This window comes from Anabrus simplex, chromosome 5, assembly GCF_040414725.1.
Source record: "Anabrus simplex isolate iqAnaSimp1 chromosome 5, ASM4041472v1, whole genome shotgun sequence".
In the NCBI taxonomy this organism is placed as follows: Eukaryota; Metazoa; Arthropoda; class Insecta; order Orthoptera; family Tettigoniidae; genus Anabrus; species Anabrus simplex.
In genome coordinates, this window is record NC_090269.1 from 279,718,310 (window position 1) to 279,740,360 (window position 22,051).

At 39.0% G+C, this 22,051-nt stretch overlaps 1 protein-coding gene across 6 annotated transcripts in view; it reads left to right on the plus strand.

Moving 5' to 3' along the window:
* Positions 1–22,051, plus strand: part of LOC136873986 (ankyrin repeat domain-containing protein 17) — a 918,230-nt gene that overhangs the window by 346,646 nt on the left and 549,533 nt on the right. For all 6 annotated transcript variants that reach the window (XM_067147404.2, XM_067147402.2, XM_068227616.1 and 3 more), the window contains one exon: positions 16,573–16,747. In XM_067147404.2, coding sequence (XP_067003505.2) covers positions 16,573–16,747 — 175 coding nt within the window. The remainder of the gene's footprint in view (positions 1–16,572; positions 16,748–22,051) is intronic.

Here is a 22,051-nt window from a genome sequence, read left to right on the forward strand (position 1 = left end):
GGTTTTACTGTATTTGAAGATCATGGTACTAAGACAGGAGGTATTAATTTTGAGCTTTTGATCTTGACGAGATGGACAACAAAGGAAACCATTTATTAACCTCACAGCGTGGGACGACTTTCAGTACCTTGCTGTGCTACCCTGTTCTGCGGCAGGAGTATCGTACCAAGCATGCTATGAGTGCTGGCTCTTGTTTAATTAGGTGTAAATGACAAGCAGTTCAATGAATTTTACCAAAATGGTCAATATGTTATTAGTGCATAAACTTTAATGGATAGGAGTAGTCAGAAGGCCTGGAGGCTACTCAGGCATCTCAGTAATGATCCTAATAAAGCATCATCTCTTTGTAACGTATCTGCAAACCAAATTGTTCACCAACTCTTCCAATATGGCAAGTCTGTAAACTCCAGTTCTAAAATAAAAGTGGTTGTTACTAAGACAAAATTCATGCCAGAGACCAGTATGCTTTCTAATCCCTTTACTATGGCAGAACTGAATGAAGCTATAAATATCAGTAAAAATGGAAAGGCTCCTCGTGTAGATGAAATCTGTATTCAACAAATCAAGAATTTTGGACCTGTTACTAGAGAATGTTTACTAAATCTTCTTAACAATTGCACTCGATCATGCAGAATACCCAAAATTTGGAGGAAATCTAGAGTTATAGCATTCCTTAAACCAGGAAAAGATCCGGGTGATCTTAAAAATTACAGACCAATTTCCTTGCTCTGTCATTTATTCAAAATCTTAAAACGAATGATTCTGGTAAGGCTTACAAAAATAGTTGAACCACTTTCGATCCCAGAACAAGCTCGTTTTAGAAGAGGGAAGAACTGTACGTCACAAATCCTCCATTTGACCCAGTACATTGAAGATGGTTTTGAAAATCGGAAAATAACTGGTGCAGTTTTCATCGACCTAACTGCGGCCTATGACACAGACACTGAATTCTGTTCAGTAATATAAGATGGCAAAAGACAACAAGCTGACTGAATTTCTTCAATGTCTTATTGAAAATCAAAGATTCTTTGTAGATTTCCAAGGGCGACATAGTCGCTGGAAAAACCTCAGGAATGGCCTAACCCAAGGTAGTGTTTTGTCTCCAATATTATTTAATATTTACACCCTTGCCAAAAGGAACAAACAGCTTCATTTATGCTGATGATCGAGCTAATTGTCACCCAGGGTGATCAGTTTGAGAGTGTTGAACGCAGACTAATCAAAGCCTTAGATGAACTGAGTCCATACTACAGAGAAAATCATCTAAAGCCTAACACCTCAGAGATGCAAGTTTGTGCTTTTCACTTAAAGAATATGCAGGCAAGAAGAAAAGATTTTTTGGGATGGTCCTCTTTTGGATCATTGCTCAACACCTAAATATCTAGGGGTAACTCTGGATCGTGCACTCACGTATGAACAACATTGTATTAACACGAAACACAAAGTAGCTATACGAAATTCCATTCTTCGCAAGTTATGCGGTACCAGCTGGGGAATGCAAGCTCAAACAATGAGAACTACTGCTTTAGCACTGAGCTACTCTGCAGCAGAATATGCATGCCCTGTTTGGTATAGTTCGTGCCATGTCAAACAGGTAGATATTGCTTTAAATGAAACTTGCTGGCTTATAACGGGTTGCCTAGGATCTACACCTTGTGACAAGGTATATTGTTTGGCTGGCATTGCTCCCCCAGATATCAGACGTGAAGTAGCTGCCAAATATGAAAGATCTGAAGTAGACATTTCCCAAACACATATGTTACATGATTATCAACCTGCACAACAACGATTGAAATCAAGGAGAAGTTTTCTTCATTCTACTGAGTGCCTTTTGGAGTCACCTCAATCATCAAGACTAATTTCCTGGAGATCCTAAAACCTCCATCTCAGTGGATGGATGGATCCATCTGAAACTCTTCCAGCCGGTTATGAAGAGTCGTGGTCTACATGCAAGAGTCTGAACAGGCTGCGGTCTGGGGTCGGTCGATCTAAGAACAATACGAAGAAGTGGGGTCTATCTGAAGAGTCAACCCTCTGTGCCTGTGGAGAACAACAAACCATAGCGCACCTACTTAATTGCAACTCCTGCCCTCTCGATTGCACCATGCAAGATTTGTTGAAGGCCACACCAAATGGCCGAGATCTCGCCAAATTCTGGTTCGATATGATATAATTGTTATTTGAATGTACCTCTAGTATGTTTTCACCAGTTAGGCCTGTCTCTCATTCTTAATTAATAATTTATATCATGTATTGCTTCTGATATGACTAAATAAATAAATAAATAAATAAATGCATAAACACACAAAAGCGTAATTTAGTGGAATTATCTAAGGCCAGTCAAATGGAGGAATTTTCTGATCTTTCAGACGGACCCAAAACATGGCTGAACCAATTATAGAAGTAGCTAGTAAACTGAATTTTTGAGAAATAAGATCTCACTACAGGTTGCTGCAATATGCTCATTAACATACACAATGCAAAAACTATGTACATTTCCTCCACATTAACTGGTACACTTTCATTTACCCTCGCTCGGAACTGAAATATCATACCGCGTGACTACACGCGATGTTGAGCATAAATATCTGCACATAGTACTATCATCTTTACGAACTCGACAGTAGAAAACAGCTGAAAATTTTTCACACAGGACATACAGTTCCTTGCAGCATTCTGAGACCCATAATTTACCGTAAACATTTCCCTTTGCCCTCTGTAATTATCCATGTCTTCTCACACAAACCCACCATCAATAACATTACGGCCGATATTTTCTCGTGTATCAAAAGCAGTCAATGTCACTATCGCTACTTTCACTCTCAAATTCTATATCCTAGTCCTTGCTTATTGAAACTAAATTTTCCGTATCATTCGGTAAACCATCGTTAATTTTCAAATTCATGATCACAAGAAAACGTTTAGCTGCCTTGATGTCAACAACAGAACTTGGTTTTTCAGACACAATATATCTTTCGTAATGAATAAATACTTGATAAGCATATGCATCAAATGAGAGATCGGTGCTTCGTCTGTAGATATATCATACTACATTTGTTATAGTTCACTAAATAATTCCTAGATAGAAACACAAATCAGAAACTGCTACACACGTGCAATGTACGGCACTCCACGTTGGTGGTTAAAACATGGTGCGACAGTCTTATCTAAGGAAAGATCACTTATGGTCAGCCCAAGCTCCAGGTCTTCTCTTTGATACTTCGAAATATCACGACACAGCATAGCATCAGACAGGATGGCATTAATAAATGAAGGGAGAGAAGATGGAGAGTTAGGTTGAACGGAAATGACTAGTTTACAGCTATTAAAAGAACTGTCTGAAAACGTTCTGCTTACGCTATCGGTGACCACATTCTCAGATCCCGTAATGTGACACACATCAAATTGGTAAACAGAAATCCTAATAGCCCAGCGAGCTATAAGAGCTGTAAGACTGGGTTTATCCAGCACTCAACTTAAGGACTGATTATCAATTTCCAGCTCAAATTTGACATGTTCAATTACGTTCTTAATTTCTCCAGGGCTAAGTGTACAGCAAGTCGGAGTTAATACACAGGATATTTAGCTTCATAAGGTGAAAAGGTTCTTGAAGAATGAGACGGTTAGCCTACACAACCCAGAATCTTGCAATAACCCAGCAGTGATAGCAGATGAAGAGTCTGTGTGCACTAGGAACTTTCTGGAAAAATCTGGCATGGCTAGAACCGGGGCATTACACGAAGGTCATTAAATGCAGCTTGCTGTGATGGTCGCCACGCGAATTTGAGTCCCTCACGACGAAGAAGGTTGAGAGGAGCAGAGTGATTAGCAAAATTAGGAATAAACTTTTGGAATAAATTCATCATTTCGATGAATCGGGCAACACCCTTATCATCCTTAGGACACTAAAAATAATGGATAGCCTGGTTCTAGACTGTTCAACAGAAACTCTCCTAGGAGAAACAATATGGCCTGAGAGGACATAGTAGGCTTCGCAAACTAAACTTTAGACAACAACCATGAGACCGGCCTTTTTGACGTGCTGCATAACTACTTACATGAGCAAGGTGTTCCTCAAGAGATTCACTGTACACGACAACATAGTCTAAATAATGATAGACGTAGTCAAATTTGACATTGGACAGAATTTGATCTAGAAGCCTAATGAGAACAGCAGCTCCTGTCAAAAGCCCGAAAGGCAGTCAGTTAAATTCATACTAGTTCCACTCTGTAAGATGTTAAAACTCCTCAGCTAGCAGGATCTGATACTGTACTAAGCCTTATTCAAGTCTAAGGTAGTAAAATACCTTGACTTGCAAAACCAAGAAAAGCATGAGTGCAAGTCATGAAGGGGTATCGACTGAAAGACGACCTTTATATTTAACGCCTTTTTATATGTACCACAGAGCGAAAACCACCTTGTATTTTAGGCATGAGAATAATAGGGGATGAATAAACTGAAGTTGGAGGGGAGACAATTCCATCACTAAGCGTATGATTAATAATAATAATAATTTATTGCAGCAAGATGGCCATATAATGGGTACTGCAATATGTTTCGAGGTTACAAAGTAAGCACGAAATATTGTCACAATATACTGCGATTTACAGATGCTAGAGGCGGTTTAGTCTTTGCTGTAGACAACTATGCTCTTTTCCCTTTTACTACACAGTGTTATGTGGTATTTGTCGCATGGATTCTCACACAGAGAACATATACATTCTTTGTTCGGTTCATGATATTTTATGTTTTTGCAAATTTTGTGATGGAAGCCATGTACGGCGAGTCTAGTGATTACGTTTCTTAGTTCCTTATTTTCCTGTGTCCATTGTCTATCGGTCATTGCTTCTGTTGCGTAAAAATCCAGTGGTATGTCCTGTTGCTTCATATGCTTCTGCTGAAGTACCTTCTCCATTGGCAGGGTAGATGGCAGGTGTAGTTTGAATCGGAGGTCTTCTATATAGAAAGGTTCCCTTGCTAATTCATAGATTAATCTGGACGGTGACGATCTTGCCACGCCCAGTGCTCTCTTAAGGAATCGTGCTTTCACTTTTTCTATCGTGGTGAGGTCTGTTGTGGTTAGCCTTTCCCATATTATCTCTAGGCCGTATGAGATAGTGGGAGTTATTTTGGCGTGGAAGAGTGTGATTAATGATTTTCCTTAAGGCATTGATATTAGGAGGGGCTGAACAATATGGAGGAAACCTCACCGGAATTGAATCAATTACTTAATCTTGTATTCGATCACATTAGTTACACCTAACTTCTCTGAGAACAAATCTGAAAATATTTCACAAAGACCGTGTATACACTGCACCTGATCCTCAGGTAAACGACTAATGTCTAACGTCATCTAACCCTGAGGGGGTGAAGAATTCAAAAGAGGAAGAGTTAACGTATCACAAAACTTGAACCAACATACACGATTAGACATTAGACCAGTGCAAGATATGAAATTAGCTCCCAGAATAATAGAACATAACAAATTTCTAGTTGGAAACAATCAAAACTTCGAGGTAAAATTAGCCGAAACACTATTTAACAAAGAGGAAAATCCATCCAAAAATGTACACACAGATTACATTCTGAAGTACCGTTCTTCACTAATGCAGGACAAAACACTCCCAACATCCCGTAGGCCAAAAACGGGTTTATTAGTTATTTCTACCTTGATAAATAGGGTGGACCCACATATGTTGGAGGATATTTTCAAGCACTCAACAGGATCAGAGGTGTAACTAGAAATTGACCTAGAAGACAGATCAACACAGTCATACTTCAATAGAATGAAACACAGCAGGGCTGGAGTCGCAGGATGGTTTAATGCATTTACCCTTGTCTGGGTCGGAATAAGGGCGGCTGAGCCTCACTGTCTAGTCAGTTGTTACCAGAATTAGGGTTACCACTGCATGAAGACTAACAATTTCTAGCAATGTGCTAGCAGCTGGCTGGAGCAGAAGTTCCCTCTTGCCGGGGTTTAGAGTTAGATAGGGTACACAAAACTAGAGGGCACCTGTTTCTAAGATGACCCGATGATCCACAAGCAAAAGCATTCAGTTGTTGAAAATATCTTCATTTCTGTTCGCTTACACCGCGTTTAGGGCAAAACTTATACCATTGAAACACCAGCTTCATGACACATCCATTTATTACGAGCTGTTGACTACAACTGACCGACACACACACGCACATAGCAATTCAAAATGTCCAAAGACTATAACAAATGAAGATAAACCACTTGACTAAATTAATATGAATTACCAAAACATAACCTCAATGTTGTATTCCTAAAATATGTACAAGATATGATACATGACATTTTATTTTTTATGAGAAAACTTCAACATTCCAACACTCCCCCCTTTTCTCAAAAAAATAAAAATACAACACCTCAATCAATTGTCCTCTCATCGCAAACCTATAAGCTTATACAAACTCTTAAGCTTGTTGCTTGATAAATTCTTTGTGAGCAAGTCTGCAGCATTTCTCTCTGATGCAGGCCTCTTGCCGGGGTTTAGAGTTAGATAGGGTACACAAAACTAGAGGGCACCTGTTTCTAAGATGACCCGATGATCCACAAGCAAAAGCATTCAGTCGTTTTTTTAAAAATGGAGGAAACCAATGATTTCACTATGATTGATGTTTACAAATTACAGAGTTTTGAAAAAATCTTATAGTGGCTCGATAACATGATAAAATTCTTGTGTGTTTATTAAAACTGATTAATTAAAAAGTACAGTAATACCATGTAAGTCAATTAATTTTTTGTTCTTGTTTTTATATTATATGTGAAGATCATAAATTTATAACTGGCATTTATAGATTTATGAATGTCTTAAACCATTGCATAGAAATGACTGTAATTCTCCGAATCCAAGACGACCCTTCTTTTTCCTTCAGAAAAGTTAAATCAGGCTTAAAAATAGCTTTGTAAAATTATACGAATGCCTTTCTTGTACAGCACGCATTTTTAGACTATCTTTGTCTTCACGCAAACGACGAACATTGGCTTAAGTTATGCCGTATTGTTTTCTGGCTGCTCAATTATTCTTTATTTCCGTGTGTTTAATAACCATTAACTTAAATTTTTTATTGTTGTTGAACTGTTGAAACTTTGTCCACCAACTTCAGAAGCATGGACAAGGCATTGCCTATCAAATTATCAAATCATGTTGATGTTAAGAAAAGTGGGGATGTTATGAAACTTAGGCATGGTTGCTCAGAACGAAGTTAGGACAATAATGTTGAATATCCATACTAGCCAGTCTACTAACTTTTCAACTGTAGTTCTGCATGTGAAATACGACTTTAAATCATTCTTTGAACCTTCGTTCCTTTAGATGTTGAGTTTTGCAGGAAACCCACAATTTTCAACCCTATTTTTCTATTGTTAATAATTACCGTATTTACCCGAATAATGCCCGCCGTCAAATAATGCCCGCAACCTCATTTTAGGAAGGCTCATTCTGAAAAAAAAAAAAAATGAAATGAACTATAATTCCTTCCATCAAGAGAGTAATGTAGGCAAGAACAAATATTTTGTATCACTCTGCGAGGTCCACGTTGTCTTTAAGCAAATATGAACATGTAAAATGAAAATGAGCAAGTAGGCCTACTTACATGACAGGTATTTCATTAATCTGAACTTGTAATAGGCTTGATTCCCTGTGTAGTTGGGAAGATTCATTGTCTCTTGCATCACTAGAATCCTAGAATCCTCTTCTAAATTACTTAAAAGTTCATCACACTCCATGTCTAAAACACTTTTCACACGTGGTCTCTTTTTGCTGGACAGTAACACGACTGGTGGTGGATAATTCTTTTCGTGCAATGTAAACACTTGAAATGACTCACCGGCGAAATCTGATGTTAGTTTTGTGATACAGTAAAATCTCGTTAATTCAAAGTCTTTGTAATACAGAGATCGGACTTCTAATTACGTGATTTAGAATTAACGCCCACCTTATAATTCAGAAATGCCAACCCTCTCCAATTTTCGTGGATTCTGCTTTTCCGTGTACTGCCTGCTACGTGATATTGTGGAGTTACTTAAAATGCTGAATACAAAAGAATTACGATTTCACTCTCTTTTTAACTATGAAACACACTATAGACACGCGGAAGGCTACCCCTGCACGTTTTGGAAGATGCGTTCTATCGTGACGCAGAGAAATATTGAATTTAAATTACTCTGTAAAATACGGTACTATTTAAAGAAATGTAAAGTCAGTTTAGAATTAAGTCTGAATTGTTTTCCGTTTAAATATGACATATGGGGACAGTTTTCTTCCATCTACGGTTGCACAGAGCATAACTGTACACTCAGCATTGAAAACTAGGTGAGCCAGGAGCGTGTTAGCAACCTTGACGCAAATAAAACCCGCACCCCAATTTCGTGCCTCAAAATTTTTAAAAAAATATGCGGGGATTATTCGCGTAAATATGGTATTTTGAAAAGCGTGTAATAACTTTTGTTGAATGCTCTATTATAAGTGAATGTTCAGTTTAATATATAATTTTTCTATTGGAAGATAATCAATAAAGTATGTTTCCTGAAATTTTGTTGTTGTTGTTGGGTTTTGCAAAAACCGTCCTAAGTTCAAAGTGCATGGAGTACTGCTACTACTCTGTGGCAATGCCTTAGGTGTTGTTGCAGTGAACATGTGGTCCATGTAGCACAGACCTTACTGCTTAGAGCAGGGTTGCATTTATAATGGCCAACTTGCTTTTCTTACTGAATTCAGATATTCTGGATAGACTAAAATCATTTTGTTGTGCATGCCAAACCATTGGAACTCCTGAGGGAAGAGATGAATGAACTCAGTTGTTCCACTGTTTTAAATTTTCTACACAACTCTACACATGATATGAGGAACAAAATGTTAGTTTTAATCTGCTAATTTTATTTGAAAACTAGTTGTCGTATCTGTCGTTGACAGGTTACTATTTATATAATTGAGGGGCAGTAAAGTGGTAGATCACCTCGGTAAACATTAGTGAGTGGATGTAATGGATTTAAGACATTGTAGGCCATCACATTCGGTTTTCTTTGAGCATGGTGATTTCAATAAGAACCAAGAAACCAAAGGAAGAGCCATTAAATTATAAAATACACCTCATGATACCCTTTTCCCTCATTCTTCAAGCGATTGCATTTTCCTTCTCATTTCGATAGTCATGTTGATTATCTTCCTGATCAATAGTGGCTAATAGCAGAGAGGATTTGCAGGTTATTTACACAGTCGCAACAATAATCAGTATTACTAGCTAGTTGATTGCCATAGAGACTATCACAGTCGGTAATGTTCGCCATAGTTGTACTTGCAATAAAGTTTTAAATTAACTAATATCTCCATTATTAGCTCATTAGGCAAGAATGTATGAGACATGTAAGGTAAGGGTTATTCTGCCCGAAGGCAGATCCGAACCTCCGCAGAGGTGCTCCTGAGCTGGAGTTTACGTGCGGTAGGGTGGCCAGTTCCTTTCCGCTCCTCCATTCCCTTACCCCCACCAACAGCGCGTGGCAACCCATCCAACTCCTGACCACGCCCAATGTTGCTTAACTTCAGAGATCTCACGGGATCCGGTGTTTCAACACGGCTACGGCCGTTGGCATGAGCCATGTAAGAAACAAAATATTATGAAATAGTTCTATATTGTTTTTAGGTGCAGTTTGGATAGAATTAATATTTCCGGAAATATTTTGAAGTTTGTGTAAAGTTTAATCAGGTTGGTAATTGCGGTAAATGGAGAAAAGATTTCAGATTTGCAGTAAGACAGAAAGCATGAATACAGGATGAACCAGTGTGCCGCATACCTGGTAGTTACCAGAGTGTATAAACCAGAGGATGGCATGCTAATTCCTGCCACTACTCGGGAAGGCTGTCCTACTCGGGAAGGTCGGGAAGCTCGTGCGGTATGAAGCAGTAATGCTTGCTATCGGAGATGAATGACAGCAGAAGAGATAAAGTACATCACAGCTATAGTCCTTGTACCATAATGTTATTGTTAATCAATTTTATGGAACGCTGGTCCTGTAATCATTTTGCAAAGTATTTTAAAATTTTGAAACACGTGCTGCGTGCGCTATTAGCTGCCAACTGCAGCTATCATGTGGCGAGTGACGTAGTGCTTGGCTTCACCTCTCACAGGATGCGTCACATCATCCATAGAATGTTCCATTCCTTCTTCTTGGAATAATTCCCGTAATAATTATCATATGAACATGGGAATAACACCACCGTATGCCTTGCTTTAATGTCATCAAGTTTCAATAAGGTCCTCCATGGATTAAAGAAGGAAAACTAATTGCATAGGAGAAGGCAGAGATCTTCAGCTTCAAAGATCCATCATTTCAAACTTGACAAGCTAGAACCAAATGTTAGGCCTACAGGAGTCTATACCATGAATGGAGGTTGGCAACTTGTAAATGAGGTCCATACAATGCCTTGAAACCTCTTACAACTTGTAATCTTTGTACTGCTGTTTCCAGTTCTTCTACTCTAAGTTTTCAAAGCAGCGATTACCCTAGTTTCCATTGAATTGTGAAACCACCATGCAAATACAAGAATTTTACTTTAATTCTGTATAAAATATGGAAGGTCTCTTCTTCATTAATACACTATAAGGTAAGGAAAAAAAGTTAAAAAGATATATGAAGTCAGTGGTAGTAAACTACATTCTCTACCATAAATGCTGAGCTGAACTGTTGTAACAATGCAGTTTTAGAGAGATCACTGCATTTTCTTGGTGCTAACACCTGAATCACTCTGTCCGTTGGGTAAAGTGGCACTTGAATATTCCACACCCCTGAGGGATAAAACTAACTAAAACAATCGCTTCAAATACAGTAACTGACTGTCTGTCCTTGAACCTTTTCCCGTATTTGATCAAATGATGAAGCCTGGATTTGAGCGAAAGAGGGTTCTGAAAAAAAGACGATTTGTAGGAACAATAAACATTTCTTTTTATTGCAAACTTTGTTTCCACTAAGCTGAAAAATTCTCTTAAGAGTTTCAACTCTCACAGTGTATAATTTGAGAAGTACAAAAGTATTTTGGAAATTTCCATTCCTACACCTACAAGCAAAATATCAGTAGCCAGCAGTGTTATAAAATATTGTATATGGCCAAGCACACCCCACTCCTGTCAGGTTTATGGCCAAATTGCTCTTGTAATTTGGTAAAAACATTATTCAGAGTTTTTCTTTCAGCACCTCCAAAATTTTATTTTTGTTATCAGCACGCAACCCAAAAATCTTTTCTTCTACACAGTTTTCTCTGACGCAGTCTGTTAAATAACATAGACCTTCAATGAATTTCACGGTGTGGAATATTTTATCTCAAAACGGTAATATCTGAAGACCTGTTTTAAAAAATATTAGTTTTTGCATGTCATGAGCAGATAATGTGCAATTCCATATTTAATACAAAACTGAAAACTTGCCATTCTAGTATTGGACCACTGTACCTCTCCCACTTGCTGCAAGGTTTAATTACATGTGTAATATTTTGAAATCATTTGATATCTTGTGTCCGAACTCTATCTCTATTTAAAAGTTGTTTGGTTACTGCATCAAAGATAGATTATATCCTCCAAATTTGTCTGTTATCTGTATCGGTTATCTTTTAAACGATAAAGATACAGATGTGAAAGAAAGTTTTATTTCCTAATATAACAGCAGGAATCTATCATTCCCTTCCTCAGTACAGTTTAAATCATGTGTCAGTCAGTGGCTCTCTTTTAAATGTGTATTGCGTTGTGAATTTTGTGTATGGAAAAATAGAAAGTTCGAGCTGTACAAGTATAAGACACTGTGTGAACAATCCGAACAACTTTTGCTACGTATGATGGTGTTATGTGATACTGACAAATCAGCAGAAAAGAAACATTAACCATTTATCAAAAGTCTGTATCTGTCGTACATACCATGTCCTGTGTGTTAGGTAGTGATCTTGGGTTGAAAGCTTGCCGGCAAAACACAGGACATTTTATCAAAGCCCAGCTGAAGATGCAGATGAAGCTAAAATCAAAATGCCCCTAAAGAGGTTCGCTCGAGGTGGGCACAGAAGAATTCATTTTACAGATGACACATTTTTGGTTAATGAAGAATCTCTTAATGTCCAAAATGACAAGGTGTACGCCTCATGTGGTGAAGCCCGTGTAAGAGCTCCGAGGATCTTGCAAGGCCATCATCCTGCTTCAGTAATGGTTTGGTGGGGAGAGAGCTATTCTGGCACCACTGATCTCGATTTCTGAGCAAGGGATGAAAACTTCACTCAGCAAAAGTCTACGAACAGCCAGTGCTAGAGCCAGTAATAAAGTCTTTAAGCAACACACACTTCAAAAATCAAGAATGAAGTTTGCAGTAGTGTTGGCTACTGAGTGTATGATTCGAAGCAGTTCATCGATACATTCGAGTATCTGAGTGAATCGATTCATAGGAACGGCGAGTTCATGGCACACGATTCTGCTGACTCCAGACAGTGCTGAGTGCCTCACTCATGGATCAGTGAGACACAACGCACACACGGTTCATTATCGGCACACTGGACCTTTTTTCGGGGAGTTAAACTTCCGCTGCACACTGAAATAATCTTTCGCAATCACGGCTCAGTAAGACACAACAAACGGTTCATATCGGCAGAGTGGACATAATGATATAAATAAATAATACAGTAAAACCTCGATATAAATAAATAATACAGTAAAACCTCGATAATTCAAAATTGCTTAATTCAAATTCTCGCCTAATTCGAAGCAGCTCTCGTTCCCGGAAACACGAGGTACAGTTTTGCATGTTATTTAAATGGTTTAATTCGAAATACGGATGATTCGTAATTCGGAGAACAATGTCGGTACCGTTACCAAAATTCAGACTTTTAATTCGAAACTGCCTTTACATTTTGAAATAAAAATAGTAATTTTACAGAGTAATTTAAATTCAAAATTTCTCTGTCATGAAAGAACGCATTTTCCTGAACGTGCAGGGGTAACTTTGCACACTTTCACCCACTTCGGCGTGTCTACAGTGTGCTTCATATCTGCTAAGTTCGAGCAGAATCGTAACTATTTTGTATTCGGCGTTTTAAGGAACGCCACAATATCACTTAGCAGGTAGTGTGCGGAGAGGTAGAATCCGTGAACACTGGTGATGCCGACAGTTGGCGGAAAAGTGTGGCTTATAGCCTATAAGCACTTTGTAGTACCAAACAATTGTCAATGCCAATGAAACTGCGTTGTTTGTCTTTTTTTTTTAAATGAGGCCAAACGAAGGAGAGAATTGCCAGCCGGGAAAAGTACTGTGTCGCTATGCAGTGCACAAGGAAAGCAAAAGACTTCCTTCCGCCACCGTAGGAAATTATTACATGTTATAAATCTCATTTTTGGTCCGTATTGAAAATTTACAGTTCAACAACAATAAAGGTGTTTTAATTTAATCCACCTATTCAATACTTTTATTTTCACTTATAGTGGTTAAATAATTAGACTCACAGTTAAATGGGACATGTTTTGCCCTCAATTAAGGGCATCTTCAGCCTAAAAAACAATCATCTAGAGTACAACTAATATTAAAAGTGGAAGCTAAAAGTTTAGCTAGTTATTAAAATTCGGGACATAAAAATGTGAAAAATGATACAATATATAAAGATACTAATGGAAACACTGTCAATGATTAAACTATAATCTTGTTGGAGACTAAAACTTCTTCCATTAAAATTCCAGTTAAAACAGTTCATTTAAAATGTTAGTGGAAAACTACAGTGGTAATAATATAAAGCCAACGACATGAGGGCGTGAACACAAGCATAAACATGATTGTCATAAATACAATATGTCCAAGGCCGCTGATGAAATTTGTCAGCATGAAGTGAGACAGAAGCATCAGTTGAAAAATTGTAAGTGGCCCTTAGCACCGGCAGGTAATACTACTGAAACCTTGCCAGGAACTGTCAGTAGATACTGAAATAATGTTTTCAACAGATTTGTTTTCTGCAGTTAATTCTTTGGTCTGTGATTAGTTCCACTTTCTGAGGAACACCACACGAATACTGGCAACCATGATTGGTTCCAGTATGTGAGGAACACAGTGGGTCTGCATTGCTTGCGAGTGGTGCCCTTATGTGAGGAACATCATGGGTCTATGTTGTCTAAAAGTGATGCCATTATGTGTGACATATCATTTTTCTGCATTTCGTGTGATTAGTACTGCTATAGGAGGAACAACACGGGTCTGCATTACCTGTGATTATTGCTATTATGAGGGGCTGGTGACTTAGATTTTGGACCCGTTTTTATAAGAGCATCATCTCAGAAAGGAAGGCATTGCAAATTGGATCCACTGATAGTTTTGGATTCATTGTCATTTTTTCATAATTTGTGTTATATTTTAGTCAGTGAATACATTTCGAACTTTTAATTATCATTTCATTTCTTTGCACCTCGTGCCATTATGACCTAGCTGTTAGGCCCCTTTAAACAACAATAATCGTCGTCGTCATCATCATCATCATCAGTCCTTCCTGAGAGTAGATTCATTGGGAACAGGATGTTTTGTACGGTTTTTCAAGAAGCCTCGGTTGTTAAGTTTCTTTAAATGAATATTAGACAAAAACATAGTCTTGCAGAGTACCTACAAAAATTGTGAATACTGTGAACTCGATGTCAGGGTTTCAAATAGCAGACATTGCCTAGTTTCGAGTACAGAATGCCTAGTCACACAATTATGTTTCACAGTATTATAATATTGTAGCACAGTGAAGCGGTTTTTAGCAGTAACTTTCACCTCTCATAATTTATAGAAAAATATCGCTCTATCTGTACTGAATGTATTTTCACCGAACTCTCGAACAAAAGTTTGCAACTTCTCATCCAGACTTTTGTTTTAGGTATATTGAAAGAAGCTGAATGACTGAAGCTCCCTCAATAACCAAGGTTATTAAGTGTGTTGAAGATGGAAGGTGAAGGAGAGAGACAGGGACAATGACAGATAATTGCAGAAGTGCCTCTGCTTCCCTAAAGCAGTAGCCATTTTTCTGGAAATTGACCCTATCCATAGCTCTTACCTGCTAGAAATATTGTATTCCATACACTACTTTTCAATGGTTCTTCAGTAGAAGTATATCCAGTCTATCCCGAAAAACAAAATTCAGAGTAAGCTTTAGAAATTATGAAACAAAATTAAAATAAAAATTACCAAAATGTTGTTATGAGGTTTTGATCAAAATATACCACAAAGCTAAAAAAGAGGGCCTAAGTGTGCATTTATATGCCTAATATACAGTTGCCTGTTCAATGTTTATTATCATGCTTGGGGACATGTTGAAAATACAAGACTACATAAAATAAGGTTAACACGTTGGCTGCCAGAGCGGTACATTGTACCGCTGAGTGAGTGTCTCACGAGGCCACGCTGACAGGTGTTTCTATTTGACTTTCCCTGCCGGGCCGGTGGACCACTGAGCTGTTGAATTCGCCATGCTAGCGTACCGCTATGGCCTCGGTGCAAATCCTGGCGTGCTTGGTTTCCAAAATATAGTCTTTATTTTATATTAATCCAACCTCCTTTCATTGGCAATATGTGAGTATTTGTCCAATCAGTTTAGCCATGCGCTTAGGTGTGCCGGGTTAGCTAACTCGCAAGCTCAAGATTTTGGAGATCGTGGGCTTGAATACTACTGTCGGGAAACCTGGTTATGGATTTCTGTGATTTACCATTTTCATCCCAAGCTTATGCTTACCTAATCAATAGGCCACACTGATTCCGTCTAAATTGTTGCACCCATACCTGAGCTGATTTCTACGGTTATCGCAATAAATATAGCGTAAAAATGAGCGTATTTGCATTTTCTAAATTAACAACATTCATCGACAACATAGCAAAATTTTACATTACCGTTGAGCATTTGGCAAGGAGTAAATAGGAAATAAATATCCTTCAAATTTAATTTGGTGAAGAGTTTTTTGTGTTGCAAAATGTAATAGACCAGTTTGACATGGACACTACGTACCAGAGATCTCATACTGAAGGGCTAGCGTCATTATCTTCCGAGTTCGGAAAGAAAACGGTTGCATTTTTATAACTAACCTCTCCGTTCACCGGTAAAATAACTTAGAAATATCTCGCAAGTATTTCACACACACCCTACTGTAAAAGAATGAGTGCCTTGCGATTGTAGTCGTAAGCGCTAGTAAACAAATCGTGGCTTGCTCTGTTATCTACAATGTGCATTATCAAGCGATGCAAGCTTCTGGTACCGCTAGACTGTACCGCTCTGGCTGTCTAGGCAAAACCATGCAGTGAACTTTTCTGTGGGGCCACGGCGGTACCTCGGGGTGCTGAGAAATTTTATTGTATTTCGTACGTACATTGAACACTTCAGTGAAATATCACTTCGAATTTTGCTTTAATGCTTATTTACTACATGCATAGTAGAAAACATACTTTGGCCACTGGGATATTTCTTGCTATATGTCCTGGCAGTCAACCTGTTAAGGGAGAAAATTTGTCATAGAAATCCACCCCATAATTATTGTTATTATTTGCTATTATGTATTTTTTTTTGTTGCAGGAGCAAACATCAATGCCCAAACAGAGGAAACCCAAGAAACAGCCCTTACTTTGGCATGTTGTGGTGGATTTACAGATGTTGCAGATTTTTTGATAAAGGCTGGCGCCGATATCGAATTAGGTGCTTCTACTCCTCTAATGGAAGCAGCACAAGAAGGTCACTTAGAACTTGTCAAGTTAGTGTTATTTTTATTATATATTGTTTCCTATACAAAGTATGAAATGCTTGTATAACTAGTATCAATATTACTTGACCATTGTTTTTCTTCTTTTGCTTTGGACTGCACTGCGTTATTCCTCTCCAAAAATTCTTGGTCCAGCTGGCAAAATCTTGTGAAGGCTCCTTGCCAGGGTTACTGTAAAATATTCGTTTTTTTTAATGGTGAACTCGATCTTCAGTTCTTTCCTAGCATATAAATGCTTGCCTTGGAAATACCTGTTACATCAGCTGCTGCACGTGTTACTTCATCCAGAGTACTTCCAAATTTTCTTCGCAAAATTTGGAAAACACATTTAACACACACGTCTTCTCGCCACTTGTTTCTGGTTTTCCTTTTTTTTTAATGTTTAATCACAGGTTGGCCTGGTTCACACGTGATTTACAATTACAGGACTTTCTTACACATATACTGGGCAGACATTTGCACTTGCAGTTAATTAAACAATGTACTTGATAAACGTTGTGTATTATTTTTATTCACAATTACCTTAGAACAAGCAAGCAAAGTGGACAAGTGCTTTGGATCAGCAGTCGCTGAGCTAGTGGGCTCGAGGAAGATGTTTGCGAAATGGAACGTCGTTTATCGCAAACTCTTCCGTCAAGCAACTCGTCTCTCTTTGTCTGGGAGACGTAACATATTTGCATATACATATGTGAAGAATAAGAAATACTCAAATTATATTGCTAATAAAAAGACAGAGCATCATATATTAGGCTTGTTACATTTCTTCTAAACTATGCAAGTTGGGCAATGTTAATTTTTGTACATTTGTTCATACAGGGAGTGCATTACTAAAACCAAACATCGCAAATGTTGTATACTCTGACTCTTAAACATGGTGAGACAGACTGTAGATAGATAATAGGAACAAGATAAGGAACACAAAATAAGATGCACATAAAGGCATATCAGCATGTGCAGATGGAGCAACAGGAGGAGTAGATACGGACAAACACAGAAACATGGAGGGACAAGAACAATCTCCATATAGTCACTCACTTCCGTCTACAAATATAAAGGCATTCTCTTCATCAATCCCAGTTCTGTATCCATCTCTTCTCACTGCCCGACAAACTCGTTTCTGCTTTCCAGCTTCATCGGGTGGGTAGGCAACAACACACTTTGAGGGTACCTTGAACAGTTGAATTAAAGATACTGTGTAATTTTTGTGTAGCTGAATTTGATAATCTATATTTCTGGTAACAGCACACTTTACTGTCCTATTAGGAAAGCTTTATGGGAAGATGGTTGTACTCTGTTTCCCATTTTCACACCAGGGAAATGCTAGCCCTTTCCTGTCCCTTCAGCACCATAAGTCCTATCTCTGTCGGTGCTATATAAGGCCAGTGTGTGGGGGGGAAAGCTTTAAGGAAGATGAAAAGAAGTGAACATGTGCCCAAGAATACTATGCCTGATCCAGACAACACAGCAACTCCAACAGTTGCATTCGCATCCATAAAGAGCTCTCGGACGAATTTCCTGTCTAATCTGGTGTCCACCAAGGCTGTTCGATCTTGCCTTTATTACTTAGCACAGTTGTTCATGTGATCATGAGGGCATTTTTTTTGTGACAGGTCAGGCGTTCTGTTCGAAGATAACGTACTTCATAACTCGCCTAACATTCACTGATGATCGCATATTTGTAAATGATGATGCTGTAGCCACAGTCATTCTAGAACAGGAGTTTCCAGGTAGTAAGGGCTCGAGGGCCACATTGGAAACCTTAGGCATAATCGTGGGCCGCACTTTAATAAGAGGCCAATTTTCGTAAAATTCCGCAAATAGGACAGAGGTACCAGTATCAAATAATACGCATAGTTCAATTGAAATGAAGGTTTAATAATTTTAATTGCTTAAAACACTATTTTACAATTTCATATAAGAGTTAATTTAAAAAGAAACACTGTTATACCCAGGACAATTGAATTTGGAAGAAGAGAGCCCCCAACAATGTTACTTCATTTGAATAAATATTTGACAAATGAGAAAAAGTTAAACAAAAGAAAAACTGAAATTATGTAGTCAAAGCAAACAGGACAATTTAGTTGGAGTAGTGTGAAGGTCAATGATATACAGTTGTAAGAGCCTAATATCCCAGCAATGTACACTGACTTAGCAAATGTCATGGGATAGCGCGTGGGGCCTCCTCTGGCAGTGAGACGCCGTAGAAGTGAGTCGACAAGTCCCTGGGAGTCCTCTGGACGCAGCTGACACCAAGTCGTTTGCAGAGTGGCCGCCAATGCTGGTCTGTTCGTGGGTGCAGGATTCATGGCACGGAGCCTGCGTTTCAGGACATCCCAGATAAGCTCGGTAAGGTTCATATTGAGGCTCCTGGGAGGCCATGGCAGTCGTTGGACTTCCGCTGCATGTTCCTGGAACCATTCCCGGGCGACGTGGGAGCGATGTGGCGGCGTGTTATCTTCAAACACCGCAGAACCGTTTGGGCGCTGGAAGGCCAAAAATGGGTGGTGGAGATGGTCTCCGAACAGCTCAACATACCACGTACCATTCAAAGTCTCTTCCAGAACAACTAGGGGGCCCATTCTATACCAGGAAAATGCACCCCAGCCCATAACAGAGACACCAGCACCCTGGACCACACCTTCAAGGCAGGCGGGATCCATCGCTTCATGTGGTTTGCGCCATATACGGTGCCTCCCATCGGCATGGTGCAGTTGAAATCGTAATTCGTCTGACCATATAACGTTACGCCATTGTTCCAGTGTCCATCCCAGGTGACTGGCGACAAATGCGCGTCATTGTGCCTGATGAGGTTGGGTTAACATTGGCACCCGTGTGCGGCGCTAGCGCCCATACCCCGTAGTACCATGTTCCTACGGATTGTCCACTGGGAGAAGTGTCTAGCACGGCCTGTGTTGAATTGAGCCGTGATTTGTTGCACTGTGGCCCGTCTGTCACTATTGACAATCCGTCTGAGATGTCGCCGGTCACGGTCATCGAGGGTGACTGGAAGGCTGGTCGTTCGTCTGTTGTGGACGGTGACACCCACATTCAGCCATTCACGATACACCCTGGACACGGTTGATCGTGTGAAGGTGAATTCCCACTCCACTTCCCATCCGTTGGGCACCGACCACCATACCCCGTTCGAACAATGTCAGCTCACGACAACGTTCCATGTTACACCTGTCACATTCACAGCCACTGCTCACAAGGTCTCCTATACAACTGTCGCTGGCACAGGGGGTGTGTGGTGCACAGACAACACACCTGTGCATCAGTGCTCCGCTATCCCATGACATTTGCTCAGTCAGTGTACTTCCAGGAGTACTTCCCTCAAAATTTCTTTGAGTGTGCAGCACTGTGTACCAGCCAGTGTTACCCGTGAGCAAAAAACGAAGATTGAAACCACTTCTTACACCAATGCCATTTAAAGAATTTCTTGGTATTCATTGCATGCTATGTTGCATAAAATGTCCACAGTGAGATTGGCATGGAGTTCAAGAATTGGTATGGATCCCACTGGCATTTGTGATGGTTCACTTTCTGCCAAAGTTATGATTTTAATTTTATTAAATCAAAAATAATCTCTTCAGCCCAAGTGAATACTTAAAAACAGGAAATAATCTTAAAGAAAAATTAGGTCTGACTTGGGTCTGTAAAGGGTATAAACATTTATGCAGTTTTGAACGAGCTATGAAACATTTTTGTAAAATTTTTCACATTCCTTAAAATATATTTTTGAAAACCAAAGATTGCTTTGCAGGCCACCATTTGAAAACTGCTGTTCTAGATGATACAGTCAATACGGCCACATTAATTATATAGGATAATCACCAACGTGGACAAAACCAAATTCATCCCAACTGATTGTTCTGCAGCAACTGCCTGCCTTTCTGGAAATAAAATGGAATAAGTCACTAAATTCAAATACCTTAGGTCACCAGTGTGGTTGAAGAAAGTAGCATCTACTGCTGAAGTTTACACTAGGATTGATCTTGCTGCAGCTGACTTTGGATCACTTAAATGGTACTTGAGGAAGAAGCATAATGTGATCAGTACTAAAATTCAAAACTCTGCTTACTTATTCTTCCAGCTCTGCTCTTAAGTTTTGAAACTAAAAGCAGAAATGAGCAGACTGGAGGCATTCCAAATGCGGTGTCTGCAGCGAATACTAGGAGTCTCTTTGTGTGATGACCGACTTCGTAATGAACCAATCAGACTTAAGCATGAATACCAACCAATGATTGAGAATTTATTCAAGATTTTAGATTGCTGTAGTTTGGCCTCACCTACCTCACCAATAACTCTGGCGACAGAGACCTGCTCATTGGAAGGTCCAAAGAATGGCTCCCGAGAAGGCACAGGCGGGATGATCTCAGAAACAGAAGAATTAGTCCTCCAGTGCCAAATACGAAGCCTTCAGCCGCCAGGCTCGGAAAATCGTTTTATGTAACATTCATGATACAGTGGCACACACAGCAAGTTTAAACTCATTCGACTGTTGACTTGCGGGGAAATTGGAATAATATGCTTAAACATATCGAGAAACATTAATCACCATCATTATGTGTGTCGGTTGTGTTCCCAGGACAATTCCTTCAACATTCCAGCCAGCATGATTTTGTGCTCAGAATGAGAAAGATGTTGAAACTTTGTTTCATGGACAAATTATAATTTAATAAATATGTAAAACACTTCCCATTTTTCATAAAATTCTCTATAAAAGTGCATATTTTAAATTTTGATTTGCTAAATTTGATAACCAATACATTTGGCAGCAGTGCACTTTATTCTCCCATTAGGAAAGCACTGTCCATAAGAACTCGTGCCTTCACAATGTGAACCAGGAAAGTCTGCTCATTAGGCCTATTGTTGACCAAAATATGTGTTCAAGAATTGGCTGATGGAAAATCCAATAACAGTCATTTGCCTTGTTTTATTTCAGGTTAGGTATTGTAGGTTTGGAATTTTTAATTTCTCTTTTAATATTTTTATTGCAGATGGAACGCTGAAAGTACCTGTTTTTAAACTTGTTATAACTTACAACTGTGTGTCAATTTTAGAAATTGTTTCTCAAAGACCTGTTACCTGATTGAATCCAGATTTTAAGATAATAATTTGTTATAGTGCAAGCCAAAACAAGTCGAGATAGATTATGAAATGAGGAAATAAGGAGAAGCGCGGGAGTGTGGAAACTACAAGAAGAGATTGATATAGCAAAGCTAAAATGGTTTGGACACATGATGAGAATGTCAGGAGAGAGAAAACCAAAGGGAATATTCATGGATACAGAGA